This window comes from Phascolarctos cinereus, unplaced genomic scaffold, assembly GCF_003287225.1.
Source record: "Phascolarctos cinereus isolate Bilbo 61053 unplaced genomic scaffold, phaCin_HiC Scaffold_4;HRSCAF=312, whole genome shotgun sequence".
Lineage (NCBI taxonomy): Eukaryota > Metazoa > Chordata > Mammalia > Diprotodontia > Phascolarctidae > Phascolarctos > Phascolarctos cinereus.
In genome coordinates, this window is record NW_027555847.1 from 321,696,052 (window position 1) to 321,715,338 (window position 19,287).

A 19,287-nucleotide genomic window follows, 5' to 3' on the forward strand; every position below is an offset into this window, starting at 1 on the left:
AGTTATACATGATGTGATTGCTCTGGTTCCCCCACCCCCACCCCATGTTGTTCCATATCCACTCCCATGGTTATCTTCTGCCCCAACATTATCTGCTGGCAAATACATATGTGACTGTGTCCCCACAGTTGGATCTAAAGATAGGTACACTATATAGTACTTTTCTCTGGGAAAAATTAGTTTTTCAAATATGTAAATGATCATTTTTATAATATAGAAATGGAGGGCCTACAGGAGGCACACAACCTAATTATGACTTGCAGATGTCAATTTCCAGATACTGACCTGCTGTACATGAACATTTAAAATATTCATAACAATAAAATTTTATTTATATATGCACTTATATCCACCTTATCCCATATAATGTACATGTCTTGTAACAATTTGGGAATTTAAAAGGTGCAGCCTTCAATAGATTGTTAATCTCTAAAAAAACCAAAAACTATCCACTATGGGACAAGGAAAAAAATCTCAAAAAAGTCCAATTTCAAATTTCATTTCAGTAGGAAAATATTAAAAATAATTTTCTGTGTACATACATATGCTTATATGTATATATTGAATGACACATGTCTCACATATTAACACAAGTCACGTGGAGACATTTTAGTGAACTATTTTCCCACATTTAAATGACACCTATGGCAAATTGTAAAAATATTTTAATTATTACATCATTAAAATGATACTTCACTTGCCATGCCATTAACTTACATCATTTTATTTCTTTATGACTAAATTCCCTGATCCCCAAGTCAAAACCTCCACTTAAATGAACACGCTTAGCGCTCCTGGTTCCTTGGGGACTATGTATATTACGACATTTTCTACTTCTAAATTCCATCCGCCAAATCAAATGAATCATGTGACTTACCACAGAAATAGTTCAACTCTGAGCATGTTTAGCTAAACTGTTCTCCCCAGAATAAGAGGTGAGAAAATAGCCTAAAATAGATGGAGGTGACTTACAGGATGTTTGAGCACATATAATATAGGATGATTGAGGGTCTGACAGAAAGTTTTCAGGAAACACCTGATAACTCCCTGTTAAAAGAAAATTGTAATTTTATAAATAAACCATTTGTGTTTATGTTCTTTCTTATATAAATTAAATGTGTATGCATTAGAAGCATACACACATAAATATAAACAGACCCAAATGTTCTAATACAGAGACTCTGTCTGTTAAGTGGAAGTTGCGGTCTGTTGTACAAATTTCTTAACTATCTTAACCTTGTATGTAAATTAACATGGGGTGCAAGTGAAAAATCAGTGCCTCTTGAGACTGATCTTGAAAGTCAGACACTCATTCATCCATTCTAAAAAAGAATCCTCTCCAACATTACAGGTATTTTACAGTGAGGACGGAGTTTGATGCAATTCCTACTCAGTAAGCAGACAAAATGATGCTTGGCTTACCTTTCAAAGATTTTCTTAAAATAAATATATCATATAAAGAAATGCAGGTTTGCCAAAAATCTTTTTAAAATTACATCAAAACAACTTTAAAACATGTTCACTGAGCATAGTCTAGTGAATTCAATTTCCGTGTTGAAACACCTAGTTAACAGTTCAGAATATTGCCTAGTGTGGTTTGGATACAAATGTGGTGTGAAGACCCAGACAGAGTAAACCTGTCTCTATCTCAATTTGCTTTTATCACAGCAGTGAGAAACAGTCCTCTTGGTCGGGCAAGTTCAACATAAATGTATCCCCTTTAAAACAGCTATACATCCTTAAAATGAGCTATAATAAACAGAGTTAGTTCCCCATTCGCCACTATTACACTTAAAATTGAAATGCATTGATCATTCAGAAAATATTTCTTGCAAAATATATAAATAAAACATCTTAATGTAACTGCATATTTTGTAAATATCCTTAACATTGCTAGACAGACCAGACCATTGACGGCCGGCTGTTATATTTCAGTACAGTATGTCAAATTTATCAGAAATTTAAAAAGAAATTTTTTCTGAGGGACTCAGCTGCCTTCATTTGTTGGCTTTAAAATGTGTAATAAAATGGGAGACAATATCTTGTCCTAAATACATGGAATCAATATGGAAAAGTAAACCATACACTGGACAGTATCATAGAACACCAGAGTGAACAAGAGTGAAACATCTTCCAGTATAAAAAAAGGGAAGAACTTTATACAAGCAGTTATATTATCTGTGTTTCAATTAAAGATGCATTTCTCTCTCACTCCTGGCAAGAATTAATTGGTAAAGACACTGCTTCTCAACAGTGCAAAGTATCCTGAGAAATCATTAAGGTTACAACAACAACATTAACAACAACAAAAAAAAAACCCCAAAAAAACCAAAACACAGGGCTTTCATCACTAAGTTTGGGTTGTTTTTTTTTTTGCACAAAACACAGCAGTTAGATATTTTAAATAAATAAATTTTAAAAGCAGGTAATCTACAACTGTGTCCAACACAAAAAAAAAGGGAGGATGTGACCCAGACACTGCTAATTCTCCCACTGGCTAATATCAGAAAAGGATTGCATCAAATGACTATGAATAGCTTTCTAGTTAACTATGGCCAATAATGTACAAGGAGGTAATTTGTAGTTCAAGTTTTTCATTTTGTTTTTAACTAGCTACAAGCTGAAATCTAAATTGTACACTGAAATATCCTATTCCAATTTGCAAATAGGTCCTCCTCGAGGAGGAGTAATATCCTAATTTTGTGCAACTTTGATGCAGAGCCCAAGGTAGTCCTATGAAGAAGAGTCAGCGCGTCTTTAAAAGGATCAGCACTGAAATCCCAGGTCCTTTAGCTGCATTCTAGGAGCTTGGCCAGGTTATCTCGTAACTCTGTTAGTTCGAATATTTTTCCATCAAGAATTTCTAAAAGTGTCTTCAAGTTATTGCGAAAAGCTTCTTGCTCATTCTGACTTTTCTCCAGACGCTGCTCTAGGTCAGAGAGTTGTCCTTCCAGGTCTTTGTTTCGAATTTCTACTTCCTTTAGAGAAAGAAGTGCAAGATGTTAATTGAATGTAAATATAGAGCCTATATCTGATTATGTGCCGTCTGGGGGAGGGTGGTGGGGAGGAAGGGGAAGAAAAATTTTCAACTCAAAAGCATATAGAAGTGATTGTTGATAAATCAAAATAAATTAATAAAAAATTTTTTTTTAAATAGAAAAAAAAGATGTTAATTCAAACCTAGAAGTAGATGTAATTGACTGAGTCCATATCACTTAAAGAGGTCAGGTGAAAAGCATGCAATTCTTTTTCTAGCTTCTCATCTCAAGATTCAAAGAGGTTCTGAGGTCAAAAGTTTAATAAACAATAGGGGAGAAGGGAGAAGGACAAGTCCTATGACTTTATTGGCAAAAGGAATTCTCAGATGAGGAAAACTCCCTCTACAGGTTGGGATCTTTTCTGCAATTTAGTCTTAGCCCCAGGGTCACACAAGGCAATGTGTTAAGAGGCTGCATTTGAACCAGGTTTTATAGGCTCTGAAGCCAGCTTTCTATCCATTTCTTCAGGAAAAAACATAAAACAAAACTGAATTGGAAGAAAGAAAAAAAAACAAGATCATTTAAACTGAGGTGAATTACTTATTTTCTTTACTTCTATTTATTTTATTTTCTATTTACTTATTTTTATATATTTTCAGGTTACAGAGCCAAAGTTAGTATTGCCAAGTGGAGAAATATCTGTTTTGAAAGATAATGTTATCTCATTTCTTTCATTGCTTCTTGTCTATTTTCTCAGATACAAGACACAAGGTTCTATTTCTTAAGGCCTTGCTCTCATTTTGCTATCTGCCTTTGGCACCTAAAATAGGTCAAAGAGAAAGGAGACGAAACATAAATCAGGCAACTTTGCTACATTACTAGTTTGGGCACAAGAGAAGGATGCCAGAAATGGTTCAAATGAGGCTAGAACATATCCATGGCTTTCATCAAACAGGCAGGCTGGCATTTTGGGAAGACTCTTACCTCCCTCCTGCCCCCCCACCCCCACAGCGCTTTCTACCATAGAAAATTACCTCCATATTTAATTTGATTCATAATATATATGTGTATTATCAGATAGCCATTGTGTTCAAGGCACTGTTAGGTATTACAGAGAAAAATGAACAAGACAAGTTTCTTTAAGAAGCCTGCAATCTAACAGGGGAGAGAAATACATGTATTTGAATACTGTGATGCATGTACTAAATACAAAAGGGAGAGTCAAAGAAAAAAAATCACATAAGAAAGTTGAGGAGAGAGAAGACTTTGAGCTAGGGGGACTAGAGAAAGCTTCATACAGAAGTTGACCCCTGAGCTATACCCTGAAGAAAGAAAACAATGTCAACAGGGAACGTGAAAGAAGTCTGCTCTTAGTATGGCTCTCAGGCTGGGAGAGTGTTCAGAGGCAGGAGAGAGAAAGGGAAGAGCAGGGAATGGCTTTGGGAGAGGTTTGCACTTAGGGAGGAGGAGGGAAGAAAGTCAATCAATAAAAGACCCAGAGGGAGAATTTAGTTACCAAATACTGAGGTGTGACTTGAGAGCTACATACAGACTTAGCATCGCATGACCCATTTTGGACAGGGAAGTAAAGTCAGGCCTCACCATGATATACAGCATTTGGATATAACAGATATAACTAAGCAGTTTTCTCTCACACAGTTTTCATTCTGAGCTTAACTATATGCTCTGTAATGTACTAAGCGTGTTGATATGCTGGGTAATATTAGCTAACAGCTAGGTGGCATTGTGGATAGAGCACTGGGCCTAGAGTCAGAAAGACCTTGAGTTCAAATCCAGCCTCAAACACTTAATAATTGGGTGACCCTGGGTAAATCACAACTGATGTCTGCTTCAGTTTCGTCAGCTGTGAAATGGCGATACCACTTGCCTCCCAGAGTGATTGTGGAATGATTGAGATTGAATAATTATATATTTAAATATATTAATAAAATATATAGAATTAGCACAGTGCTGGCTCATAGTAAGCTCTATATAAATGTTAATTATTACTATTATTACAACAACAGTATCATTTATGATCAGTACATTTAATATGTTGCAGAAGATACAAACAGTCTGAGATTGAGAATAATCTTATACCTGGATTCCCATAGGCATCTCAAACTCACCATACACAAAACTGAACTCATTATTCATCCCCACCCCCACCCCCACCTCTGCCCCCTGACCTGAAATCCATCCCTGGATAACTAAGTGGTGCAGTGGACAGAGTAATGGACCTGGAGTAAGGAAATTCAAATCTAGCTTTAGATACTTACTAGCTATGTGACCCTGGGCAAGTCACTTAACCTATTGGTGCTTCAGGTTTCTCATTTATGAAATGGGGATAATAAGAGCACATACCTCTTAGGGTTGTTGTGAAGATAAACTAAGATAACATTTGTAAAGTGCTTTACAAACCTTAAATGTTAGTTATTATTATTATTACTGTTATAATTTGTTAAAGGTTTTTTCTGCATATTGATATAATCATTTGGTTTTGGTTGTTTTAGCTTTTATTTGTTTGTTTTTTTAGGCAACTGGGGTTAAGTGACTTGCCCAGGGTCACACAGCTAGTAAGTGTCCAGTGTTTGGTCTGAGGCCGCATTTGAACTTAGGCCCTCCTGACTTCAGGGCCAGTGCTCTATCCACTGCGCCACCTAGCTGCCCCTTGTTTTAGCTTTTGATAGATACTATTAGTCTTATTGTTTCCTGAATTCTGAACCATCTTTGCATTCCAGGTATAAATCCAACTTTGTCATAGTGAATATTTTTATATTGCTGTAGTCTTGTTTGCTAGGATTTCATTTAAATTTTTTGTGTCAGTATTTATTAGTGATATGGTTATATGCTTCTGTTGCTCAACTCTATCTGTCCCTAGTTTAGGTATAGTGTTCTCATAAAATTAATCAAGTGGTATGCATTTTTTCTTAATCATTGAGACTGGGTTTTAATTGTTCTTTAGAAATTAGCTAGAGTTCATCTATAAATGTGCCTGGACCAGGGTTTTGTCTCCAATAGTGCTTTGTGATTTATTCAATTTCACTGTCTGAGACTGGGTTGGAATCTGATTCATGTTTGGTTAATTTGAGTACCTTGTGTTTCTGTAGGTACCTCTTTATCTACCGTTTCAAATTCTCAGTTTTGCTGGTACATAATTGTATATAGAAGGTTCTAACAATTATTTTTATTTCTTCTTTATTATAAAGCCACTTCATTTTAATTTTGATAAGTTGATTTTCCTCTCTTTATTATTATTAATATCTTTTTGGCTCAGTTGAGTCAAAAGGTTTATTGATTGTTAGCCTTATCAAAGAACCAACTTTTAGCACTGTGACTGTAGTCACTCTTTTCCATTGTATTCATTGTACTCTTCTCCAATAATTTTCAACATTTCTTATTTGGTGCTCATTTGGGGTTTGGTAATACATTGATTACTTGTTGTTCAGTCATGTCTGACTCTCTATGACCCCATTCAGGGTTTTCTTGGCAAAGAAACTGGAGTGGTTTTTTGCCATTTCCTTCTCTTATACAGATGAGGAAACTAAGGTAAATAGGGTTAAGTGACTGGCCCAGGGTCATATGGCTAGTAAGTGGCTGAAGCTGGATTTGAACTCAGGTCTTCCTGACTCTAGACCCAATGCTCTATCCACTGCACCACCTAGCTGCTGTCATTATTTCCTTAGTTTTTGAAATTATATACTCAGGTCATTAATCATTTCTTTTTTTATATTGTCAATGGAGGTCTTCAGAGATAATTTTTCTGTTGAGAACTATTTTACTTGCATTTTAAAAATTATATTGTCTCCTTATTATGGTTATCTTTCAAAGAGCTTTTAATTATTTCTATTTTTCTGTTTATCTTTGTTACATTCATCCAGCTCAGAAAGAGAAATATTAAAATCCCCTACAGTTATTGTTATTGATTAGGATTTTTTTTTTTTGCAATTCAGAACTTCTCACTAAAAAATTTAGACGTTATGCCTTTGCTGCATATGTTTAACACTAGCACTGCGTCATTGTTTTCGGCATCTTCAGACAGAATTTCCCTAATTATCTCCTTTGACTTCATGAATTTATTTTTGCTTTGCCTGACAACACCACTGTAACTCTAGATTATTTAGAATCATCTGATACATAGTAATTTGATTTCAGTTTTTCCTTTTTATTTCATACATGGGCTTCAGTTTTTATGTAGTTCTTGTATTTAACAAATTGCTGGGTTTTATTTTTGTATCCTTTTTATTGTTTTATACCATTTTATTAAATTATAGTAAAGTATAGATTATTATTTACCATTTATTAATACTGTTTGAACCTAGCTTTATGTGGCTAGAAAACTGTTTAATCCAAAAAGCTTACTGTAGAGGTCAGAGACGCTCCAGGGAATCCTGAATCCCACACAGTGCTTATTTTTGTTCTCTCAGGTCTATTCAAAACTCAAATTTTAAGTTCCCCAAAGATTGACACACTTGCTTTTATATGTGTGTGTATGTATATCTATGTATATGTGTGTATATCTACGTATGTATGTGTATGGATATATTTCAAACTGCCCTTCTCTTGGAGACCACTTACTGCCTTGGAGAGGTCAATCAGGAAAATGCATCTCCAGCTCCCCTCTGTTCTGTGCCTCCATTTTTCTCAACTGAGAAATTTCTCACAATATTATCCCCACCTTGTCCCACCTCCAAAAATATTTATCTACTTACAAAGGAGTGAATAAATATTAATTTAGTTCTTATTCATTCTCTTCTCCTGATTCTTTAAGATCGCCTGAAATCCTTAGCCCCTCATATACTTTTTGTCCCTGGTGGTGTAGTGAATAGAACGCTGGCCTGGAGTCAGGAATCCAGCCTTAACCTTTTGGTGCTTTGGTTTCCCCATCTGTAAAATGGAGATAATAACACAACCAAACTACTAGCCAACACAGGTGTGAGGATCAAATGAAATGACATTTGTAAAAAGTGCTTAGCATAGTACCTGGCACACAGCAGGTACTAGATAAATGCTTATTTCCTTCTCATCTGCTTCTGGTTCTTATCTTTTGTTCTTCAACCTTTTTTTAAAAAAAAGTCTAGAAAAATGAATTGATTCCATTGCCTTAGTGTTTTCTTAATTGTACTTATTCACTTTTCTTCTGTTTCTTTTTTTTTACAGTGAGTACCTGCCAATCAAATATTCTGCTCCTCTTTTATTTTAAACATCTCAAGTACCTCTCTTTTGTTAAACGTTCACCTTTTTTCATTGTTTCAGGTTTGTGGCATATGTTATTTTGAGTTGTAATTTGAATTAATTTGATTTTTGGAATATCCTACACCATTCTTTTATCTGATTTCTTGTGGGTATGGATTAATCCTCGGTCATGTGAATTGATATTTCTTCAGTGCTGAAGACTATCCTGCTAGCTGCTTGCAAAGTATGATGCTGGGATTGAAATATTTAAGTTTAACAACTTGGAGTTTCAAGAATTTTTTTTTCCTGGAGAGAATCTGTGGATCTTATCAATGATTTTCTTTCTCTAGTCAAAAGTTCTTGGCAATTCTTTTCTATTATTTACTGTTGTGTGGTATTCAAGTTTTCAAATTTATCATATTTTTCTAGGAAAGCTATGATCTTTAAAGTTATCTTTGCATCTTGTAGTCAAGGTCAATTACTTTGGCTTGTATAGAATTCATGAATTCTTTCAACGTTTTTGGCTTTATTCCCCCCCCCCACTAAATTTTCTTTCATTTCTCTAAGTCTGAGGTCCAAATCTCTCATTGTCTTTTTTTAGTGACCCTCCTACTTTGGAGAGATTGTCCATTATATGTTCTAGGTTGTCTGCTCTGTGGCTTGTCTTTATTAAATCTGATTTGAGAACTCTGATTTCTAATTTAATTTCCATCTCAATATTTTTTTAAATAGTCTTGTCTTACTTTTGACCAATTATGGAGTTTCTTGTTATTGATCCAAGATCTCTGGGGAGTCCCCAGAATTCTCTTTTTTACTGGCATAAAATTTTGGAGATCATTTTCCTTCATAGTGGGGGTAGGGAGGGAATAAGCATTTATGTTGCACTTACTAAATATCTGGCACACAGTAAGCACTTTTACAAATATCTCATTTGATCCTCACATCAACCCTGAAGGATTAAGTCCTGTTATTATCCCCATTTTACAGATGAAGAGACTGAGGCAAACAGAGATTAAGTGACTTACCTAGTCACAAAGCTAGTAAGGGTCTGAGGCCAGATTTAAGCTCCAGTCTTCCTGACTCCAGGTCCAACACTCTATCTACTCAACCTACCATAAGTTCCCTCAAGGGTACAACTTCATACTTGTTTAAGTACAGCCTTTTGGGGATTTTTTTAAATACTTTTTTTTGTTTGTTTTTATGAGTCTTTTTCTAGGCTTGTATTCCAGTCTCTTTCTCTTGGAACTATTGTCTTTCTGTCTCTGTCTTATTTTCCTAATGGTTTCTACCTGGCTTCTCCTCTCCCTCCTGGCTATTCTCTTGCTTCAGCACCCTTTCCCCTGCACAGCTCTCTTAGACTGGGTATCCTCATTCTTCCTGAACTGGGGTGGGTCCAAAATTCAGAGTAAACATTGTAGGGAAAGGTGTGACTCCAGCTAGGTTTCTAGTCACTTCTAGTCACAGTTTGTAGTCACAGCTAGCTTTCCCAGCCTTCACCCAGGTTGACACCCTTCATTTCATGTGGCTGGGAAGAATCAATGTTCTATGACTCTTACGGAGTGTGTGAATGTGGAGGAGTCAGACTGTGTTTGTGGTGTGAGGATATCAGGCAGAGCCCCCTCCAGACCAGGGCCCTGGAATTCATGCTTATACAATTATTAATTCTGGCTTCACCTGGCACACACAATGGGGTAGGGAAGAGGGCAGTGCACCTCTAAACACTGGTGTTCTTAGTCGTTATTCATGAGGCTTTGACCTTATCAAGTATTTCTTATTTGGTAAATTTAGCTATGTTTTTAATATATTTCCTTCTTTTGAAGTTTTAGGACAGATAGAAATGCAGAAACAGCTATTCTATCATCTTCCTGGCCACATGACCTAAGATATTCTGCCTCAATTGGCTTTTAAATGGAACAAAGTTCCAAACACTGGAGAAAGTGAGGAACAGGAAATGAAATGAAGAACAGTGTCTTCCATAAAAGCAAATCATCAGAACACTGAAGTGAGGAGAAGAAAAGAGCCCTGATTAGGAATTTGTTCACCTGGGCAAAACTTTGGTGAGATGGAGAATAGTGTCTGAAAAGTCAATATGACTGTGGGTTATTCATGAAGGCAGAAGGGACCAAACACACTCCGTCTGGAGGGTCTGGGAAGAAAGGTGGTCCCTGGAAAAAAGATGTCATGGCAACAGTGATGGGAGTCTTTCCTGGGGGTGGCTGAGGAAATGGAATTCTGCTATGCAGTGGAGGCCAGTCTAAGACTATGGAGGGAAGGTGGCTGTCTTTGAACTACTGTGGGGAGGGAGCATCCTCCCACCCCAGATACTAGTACCCTGGAGCCAAGTCTTGAATGCCCCAGACCTGTCTCTGGGTAGGGGAAACAGTCAAAACATGTGGTGTGAAAAAGATAGGAAATGCAAGACAATTTTTCTCTTTCTATTCCCTCCCTCCCCATTCCCCTCCCCACCACCACCAAAACCCTGTTGTTCCATGCAACTCCTAGAGATCCACCATTTAACAAGGGGAGCCAGAAGCCTAGTTTTTCTGTCTGAAGCTAAGTAGACTGGCTTCATTAATCAGTGTAACCCAGGAGAAAGTGCCATGCACAAATGAAGAGAGCAGTAATTACTAGGGCTCTCTAGTAAACAGACAAGCAGTTTGTTAATAAAGCTAATTTAAATGTAAAACTAGAGTCAGAGGGATACAATCGCTGACTTCTAGAGGTGTCCTATAATTCTATGATTCAAACACATCACATATTCTTAGCAAGAAAAAGTGTCCATTGGTTAATGAGCATTCTAATTTATTTCTCTGTCCCAGGTGAAAACAAAGAATTTCAGACTCTCTGAACAATTACAATGTACAAAAGTATAGCATATTCTATCTCCTTTGTATATGCAATTGGTTAATATGACGAGAGAGGAAAGCCAATGAAAACCAGAACTGTCATTCTAAATAGTTTGCTGTGATTTCTTGTGACTTATTTTTATTGATTAGTTTGAAGTAGATAATTCAATAGCTGGTCCTAAGTAATACTAAACCTCCTGGTGTACTCATTTAGATTAGTCACTGGCTACTTCTCCCCATTTGTTCTATTCCTACAGGAAACTATTTATAACAGAATGAATTCTAGGCTTCATGGTAAAAAATCTATTACCAGGCTAGTAGGCCAGAGGCATATCCATATAATGAAAATAAATTGTCTTCTCCTGGGTATATATTACTATTACACAAGATGTGTGGGTGAACAGAAAAGAGCCAATTCAGTTATTCAAGGGACTAACTATCCAGTCTCTGGGTTATTCAGACTTTCAGCCTTTCTTTTTGTCTACAATTGGCCCACTATACAACTTTTTTAATTTTTTATTTTTAGGCAATCGGGGTTAAGTGACTTGCCCAGGGTCAACAGCCAGTAAATGTCAAGTGTCTGGTCTGGGGCTGGATTTGAACTCAGGTCCTCCTGACTCCAGGCCCGGTGCTCTATATAACTTGATAGAAATTTCATATGAAGGCAAACAAAAAAACCAAACCAAAACCAAACAGATTTAAAAAAAAGGAGAAAAGTTAGCACTTCTGGGGAAGGGCCTGAATTAGAAGCCTAAAACCAGAGATTTAAACGATGGAGGGATTCTCTTGGTTGTTAATATTGAGTCATTTCAGTGACCCCATTTGGGGGATTTTTGGCAAAGATGCTAGAGTGTGGTCTGCCATTTCCTTCTCCAGTTCATCGTACAGATGAGAAGCTGAGTGAAAACAGGGTGAAGTGACTCGCCCAAAGTCACACAGCTAGTAAGTGTTTGAGGCCAGACTCGGATCCAGGAAGACGCGTCTTCTTGACTCCAGTCCTGGTGCTCTATCCATTGTACACTTCTTCTCTTGGTATACATCTATTATTCTTTTCCTTACTATCAAAAATATATAGGCTACAGTTCCATATGTAGTATGCAAATAAAAAGTTTAGACATGGTTGTACTGAATATGAAGCAAAGAAACAGTGTAGGGAAGAGAAGGGAGCAACTCCCCACTGTGGCCACCATGCCTATGAGAAAGGCTGAAGGAGATGCTTACAACCCAAGGCTGAGAATGAAGCACTGAAAAGACAGGCTGGGACTCCCTTCTAAACCCGCCTCTCCAAAGCCAGAACCCAGTCTCCAAAGGGCACCATCAGTAAGATAAAGGAAAAAACGGATGCTGGTAAAATGGGAGCAACTCTGCAGAAAAATGGAGACCAGGCACAGAACGCTGAAGATGCTCAAGATGCCAAGTGAATTGTGTGAATTTTTGACTACATGCTTTTGGTAACTGGACAGCTTGAAATACCATCTTAACTGGTAGCTGGTGCTTACTGCCTGGGCCCCAGGAGGATTTAGCTTCTCTCATTCCGAAGAGAGGGAGAAGAAGAGGCCATGAGAAAAGGGTGACATGAGAAACAGGGCCAGACCTCCCACTTCACTATCACTTCTTGTGGTGCCATGGCCACTGCTGCCACCTACCACACATGCCCTGGGCCACCACCCCTTGGGGCCTGTACTAGATGTGGGGGCTGAGGCCCCCAAAACAGCCTCAAGGGGGATTATGACCAGCAGAAGCTGCAGAGAATAAGTTCCATGGAAGGGGGAGCAAAGCCACAGTGATGAGACCAGCAGTGGATTCTGGGGGGCCAAGAAGAATTTCTGTGCTGATTCTTTGACTGAACTTGTCAGGGACAAGATCCCAGATGGTGACTCCATTCCCCTCTCTCTTCTTCCTCTCCAGGAAAGCATATATTTGTTCCTTTAAAGAAACTGTTTCTTTTCTGTTTCTTCAAAGTTCATTTTATGCTTCTGGTCACCTAGTCTCTAAAAGCTAGTATAAAGATAAAACTGTGGTTAACACTTGCTTTATTGGTCCATATGTGTTTCACTGCTCAAAGATGACTGAGAGGGAAAAGATAAGGAAAGAGAGAAACAGACAGACAGACAGACAGACACCTACTGACTTTCTAATCTCTAGGATTTTCCCCAGCTGGGAGCTCAAAACTAGACAGAAAAAGAAGTGTTATTAATGATCTATTTTTATAGCTTCTCAAATACAGAGAAGATCAAGTGAAATTGGACTCTCTGGGATGGAGAATGAGGCCAGCAGCTTGGGTGGGGGGCTGTATCTGCTAGACAGAGTGGAACTTCAGACAATTTTCCCCTTTCCCATTGTTCTAGCCTATGAAGCAGGTTTCCCAAGAAGCCCATTCCCCAAAGTGTAGGATTGAGGGCGTTGATTAAAGTGAGTCCTCCCAATGGAAGGAGCTGGGGACAAAAGGGTTCCAACCATACAAGGGTAGGGACCAATTATGAGGTACTGACCAATTCTCCTCAACCAAATGTTTTCTACCCCTACACTGGTAGAAGCATGCCACCACCATTGCTAGACCATTGTGACCATGTTTCATAAAAATGCAGAATTTTGTTTTACTTCTTTTTAAGCTATGTTGTTAGCACACAGAACCTTTTGCTTTTATTTAGAGAGGGAAAGGGAAGATGTCACTTACAGGGCAGATCATAAGTTGGGCTGAAATGGATGGGGGAGTTGAGATTTCTTCCTCTCCTAGTCTCTGGGGACTTGGAAGAGATTTCTGCATATCAGATGGATTGATATGAACACTGATGCCTCTAGCCTAGGTAGGGGCAGGGGTGGGTAACTTTTAAATTTCATTTGTACTTTTCATTGTAGTTTGCTAGAATCATCATCATCACAATATAATGATGACAACAGCAGCTAGCATTTATATGGCCCATTAAGATTTGCAAAGCACTTCACAAATATTATTTCATCTGATCCTTGCAACAACCATGGGAGGTAGTTGCTATTATTAAACCCATTTTTGTTCAGTTATATCCAACTCTTCATGACCCAATTTGATACTGAAGTGGTTTGCCATTTCCTTCTCCCGCTCATTTGACAGATGAGAAAACTGAGGCCAACAGGGTTAAGTGGCTGGCCCATGGTCACATAGCTAGTAAGTGTCTGAGGCCATATTTGAACTCAAGAAGATAGGTCTTCCTGACTCCAGACCCAGAATTCTATCCACTGTGCCACCTCACTGCTCTATGCCCATTTTACAGATAAGGAAACTGAGGTGAATTGGAGTTAAATGATTTGTCCAGAGTCACACAGCCAACAAGTATCTGAGGTCATATTTAAATTCAGGTCCTCCTGATTCCAAGTCCAGTGCTTTATCCACTCTGTCACCTAGCTGCTGTCAGTACAGACTTGACTCTTTCAAATTCAGGGGCCTATTAGGACCTACCTTCCATCTGTCTTCCTCTCCAAAATCATACATCAATTGTGTTGGACACACTAATCTTTTGGGTAATCTGGACTTAAATGATGGTGCTGAGAGGCTCTCCACTAAAATGAATCATGAGTCCTTTCTCTCATTCTGGGTGTCTTCCTTCTGATCAAGAATTCCACAGTTTTCATTTTGCTTCTCCATAATCAGGGTAGGCTCTTGAAAAGTTGTTAAACAACATATGCTAAATGTGAACATGTTCACCCACACTCTAAACTTTCTCCTGTTTAGAAACACAAGGAGGTTTCTTCATTGGGCTTGGCTTCACCGTAAGTCCATGAAAAGAGGGGAGTTTGAAAGTTGTCTTATAGTGCTGTCCTGGGTCCTGCCCGAATTATCATGATTGCTTCTGAAAAGTACCTTTAATAAAAATGAAGCAAAGAATACAAACTACAGAATCAAACTATGGCAGAAAGGAAGCCAAAGCTTCTGATGACCCATCTGTTCCACAAAGCTGAACTTGGTTCTCATCAAAAAGAAAATCTTACAGGAAGAGGTTAAAAAAAATCTCCCTTAATCAAAAACAGAATCAATTCTAGAATTCTCAAGAAAGTATTTAAAAATTATAACTACTAAATATCTTTTATGCTTTATTTATTTATGCATAGGCCAATATGAAAAGACAGCCCACCAAACGATACCCAGTATGGACCAGATGCTTTATTTTGATAACAAGAAAGACTCAAGGAGAGCACAATCCTAATTAAAGAGCTCATGAGTCCACATGGAATCTGTCAGTGAAAAAAGAGGCAATTATCCCTTGTGGAAAGCTCATTTTTGTACTAGGTGAGAACAAAGTTACCTCCTTTTCTTAAAAAATCACACATGTAAATTTAAAAGGACATGAAAGCATATAGGGATCCATGTACTTAATCTAGGGATTAAGTAGATGTAAAAATGAACAAGTCACAGAGGATAAGAAAGAGTCCAGTGTAACCTCTAATTCAAGGCTTCTTAAACTGTGGTCCATGGATAGAGATGAAGGGATCCATGAATCTGAATGGGGAAAAAAATTACACCTTTATTTTCACTAACCTTTGACCTTTGGTTTCCTCTGTGATTTTATATATTTTATGTATTTACAAACATTATTCTGAGAAGGGGTTCGTAAGCTTCACCAAACTGCCCAAGGGGTCAATGACACAAAATCAAGAACTCCTAACCTAAACAAACCTAACTGATCTAAGAGATTAGAAATATCTTCTACAAAAAAATGATTAGAAGAAAAACACACTGATAAGAAAGCATGCAATCATGAAGTCACTTGAACCTAAAGAAATGTGGGCTCCAGAGTCTTGTGTAATTGGGACTATGCTCTCCCCTTGTCTTATTTGTTATTAAATAAAGCATGTTGTGTGTCCTTTGGTGTGCTATCTTTTCATATTGGCCTATGAAAAGATTTAAAATTTAGTTACAATTTCTAAGTACTTTCTTGAGAGTCCTACAGCCTTGAAATATCAATAAAACAATTTCAAGGAATGTCGGCTAAAGGACTGGGAAAATGAAAGGAAGAGATGAAGCAGCTGGAATGAAATACGAATGAATCCAATGAATCTCCATTTGTTCTTTAAGTATTCATAGTTGGAAGTTTACCAGATGGCTTTTTAATCTCTTTCACTAGAATAGCCTGGAAGATGCTAGTAAAAGGAGAAGAGAACTGGAAACCAGTACAATATTTACAAACTCATAAGCCAAACTCATCAAGTTTCTGAACATGGGGTAAGACAGACGTTCTATGATAAAATGACAAACTTCCACTCATGACCAAAGAATCCTGCTGGCCTGCCTGCCTGCCTGTCCACACAAGCAGGCAGAAAGAAGAAGCTTCCAAAAAGAAAAAAAGAGACTCCATGTAATTGTACTTGCGAACAAGGAGGGACACCACCCAGTTTGTTCTCTGAAGACCTCCTGAAGAACTGAAAAGCTCTTGTTCTTGCTGATACTGGCAATTCTTTCAAGGCAAGGAGCAGCCAGGTAGAAGCCACAATTATATGTTTGGCAGCTGCTTCAAGAAGCAACATCATCCCTAAGCAGCTTCCTTTTTTAAAAAAAAAAATACATTCCGGAAAACAGTTTTAGACAGAAAGAAAATGCCTGCAAGGCATTCAAGCAGCTGACAGCCAAGGATCAGTACTGGTAGCCAACTGCTTCATTTGGCTTTTCCATTCCCCACCTGATATACCTTTTTTTCCATGTTCCTCTCTTCTCTCTCATTCTTCACTTGTTCCTTCATGGATCTTATCCTACTAGTTTTCTTTTTGCTGTAGCTTAGAGCCTATCCCTCCTTTTTTTCCCTTTCTCTATTGTCTAGTCTATGTAAAGCAGCTAGATGGTGTTTGGAGTTTGGAAGACCTGATTTCAAATCTTGCCTTCAGTACTTATTACCCAAGTGACCCTAGGCAGATCAGAACTTTCTCTCAGCCTGTTTTACATACTTGTAAAATGTTTTATAACACAGTGCCTGGCATACAGTAAAAGCTTAATAAATGCTTGCTGACTCAAAGGATTATTGTGAGGCTGAAATGTAAAGTGTGTTGTAAGCCTTAAAGTGTTATATGAATACTAGCTGTCATCACTGTCATCATCATCATTACCATCATCACCATCACCACCACCATCATCATGATCATCATTATCACGCCTGATGATACTGAACGGTACTTGAGTGTCATTTCTCAGAGACTCTACTATTGGGCTTATATCCCAAGGAAGCTAACGAGAAGAGGAAAGTCCCTATATATGAGTGGCATGTTTTTGTGGAAGCAAAGTAGAAGCCCATCAATTGGAGAATGGCTAAACAAAGTGTGGTATGTAAATGTAATGGAACATTTCTATGCTATAAGAATGATGTATGTGATCAATATAGAGAAGCATGGGAAGATTTACATGAATTGATGCAGCGTGAAGTAAGCAGAGCCAAGGAGACAACATGCACAAAAACTACAATGTAAATGGAAAAAACAACCACACACTAAAAAAATCAAGAGTGAATGTAACAAAATTAGGAAGATCAAGCATGACTTAATGAAGATATATGAGAAAACAGTTGAACTCCACCCCTTTGTGGAGGTAGGAAGTCCACAGGTTGTTGTACATTGCATGTGTTTTCAGACTTTTTTTTGGATATATTGAAAAATACAATTTGTTTTATGGAGTGGCTTTTTGGGAGGAGAAGGATACCAAGGATAACTATAATGACATAAGTAACAGAAGATATTGATAAAAAACTTTTTTTTAAACTTATTTTTGTAAAAAGAGGGAAGACCAGGAAAAAGGTGATGAGGGCTAGACTAGGGGGCGGAGAGAAGGGGAGAGATGTCAGAGATGTTTTGGGGGGGAGAATCTACAAGGCTTGGCAACTAATTAGATATGGGAGGATTAGAAACAGGGAAGAGCTAAGGATGATTTCAAGGTTGTGTACCTGGACAACTGGAAGGATGATAAAGCACCAACATCAAAAGAAGTGGGGAAGTTATTACATAAAGGATGTGTGTGTGTGTGTGTGTGTGTGTGTGTGTGTGTGTGTGTATATATAAAAGAGAGAGTTTGGGAAGAAAAGATGAACTCCGTATTTTAATACCAAGAGGATTAATAGGAGAAAAAACTTTATCTTTGAGACCCCAGTGAATCAATTATCTTTATTTTGGAGCATAAGTATGAATTATAGTGGGTGTCACAGTGTAAATTTTAGTTAGTAAGGTGATACTGTTGTGATGGGGACAAGGAAAAGCTAATGAACTCACTCAAATTAGACTGAAATTTTACATAGTAAGTCAGACTCTTCATAAGATCTGCTATCTTAGAACTCCTCCTTGTGGCCTCTTAAACTTGTTTCTCCCACTACAGAGAGATTCCAGATGAATATGTACTGAAGTTAGTCTAAATAGGATGAAAAAAAGTCTGAATCTGTAATCATAATTTCAGTTCCTAAGTGTTAAGTTCAATGAATGCAAAATCCGTGATCAGATGTGTTAGAGATGACATGAGATGACTTCAAAAGGCAAAACCCCACTATATTTAAATATAAGTAGAAAGTTATATGAGCTGTCAGCTACAATTGCTGTATTAGATGATATTGCTTAACTTTTTATGGTAAGGTTATTTATTTGTGAGGGATTTTTTTAAATTGAGAAGTGATTGATGTCTTTAATAAAAATCTATTTTAAAAAACCTACTCCATTTTCTCTTTAGGGCCAAGACAGTACGAATGCTTATGCCATTCAACAAGTTAACTAACAGGAGAGATTCTCAAAACTGATAGCTCAAGTGCGATGCTGCCTGAAAACAGTGTGATTTATATATTGTATAAGTTCTTCCAGTCTCTTCCTGCCTCTGATTTGTAGTAAATACTTTAGGTACCATGTAGATTAAAGAACCAGCAGAAGTTTAAAACAAATATTGGTCGTCACTTTTCATTGCCACTTCCAATAGTCTCCTTGCCATGGCCCACTCTCTAACCATATCCACTCCACCAGAAACTGGGCCTCCACCCTTGACTTCTGCAACTGACAAAGTGCGAGCCTCTGTTCCTTCTCAACATGCTTCCATGCTTGGGCAATATTTTCTTTCCTCCTGTTTCCTCCCCTTGACTTTCCAGAACCCCTTTATGGACTGTTTTCCCCCATTAGAATGTAAGCGCCTTGAGGGAAGGAATTGTCTTGTTTGCTTTTACTTGTATCTCCACTAGTAAGTACTTAATAAATGATCCACTTTCTCCCTCTGTCTCTCTCTCCCTCCCTCCCCTTCCTTCTCTCTCTTTCCCTCTCTCTTTCTGTTCTCTCTACCTCCTTCTCTCTCTCCTCTCTCTCCC

At 37.7% G+C, this 19,287-nt stretch overlaps 1 protein-coding gene across 1 annotated transcript in view; it reads right to left on the bottom strand.

Annotated features, from left to right (window-relative positions):
* Positions 1-2,342: 2,342 nt before the first annotated feature.
* The window catches only part of HOMER1 (homer scaffold protein 1), a 163,385-nt gene continuing 146,440 nt past the window's right edge, over positions 2,343-19,287 (bottom strand). Inside the window, exon 9 of the mRNA XM_020998449.2 lies at positions 2,343-2,978. Within this exon, the coding sequence (XP_020854108.1) occupies positions 2,790-2,978 (189 nt within the window). The 3' untranslated portion in view covers positions 2,343-2,789. The remainder of the gene's footprint in view (positions 2,979-19,287) is intronic.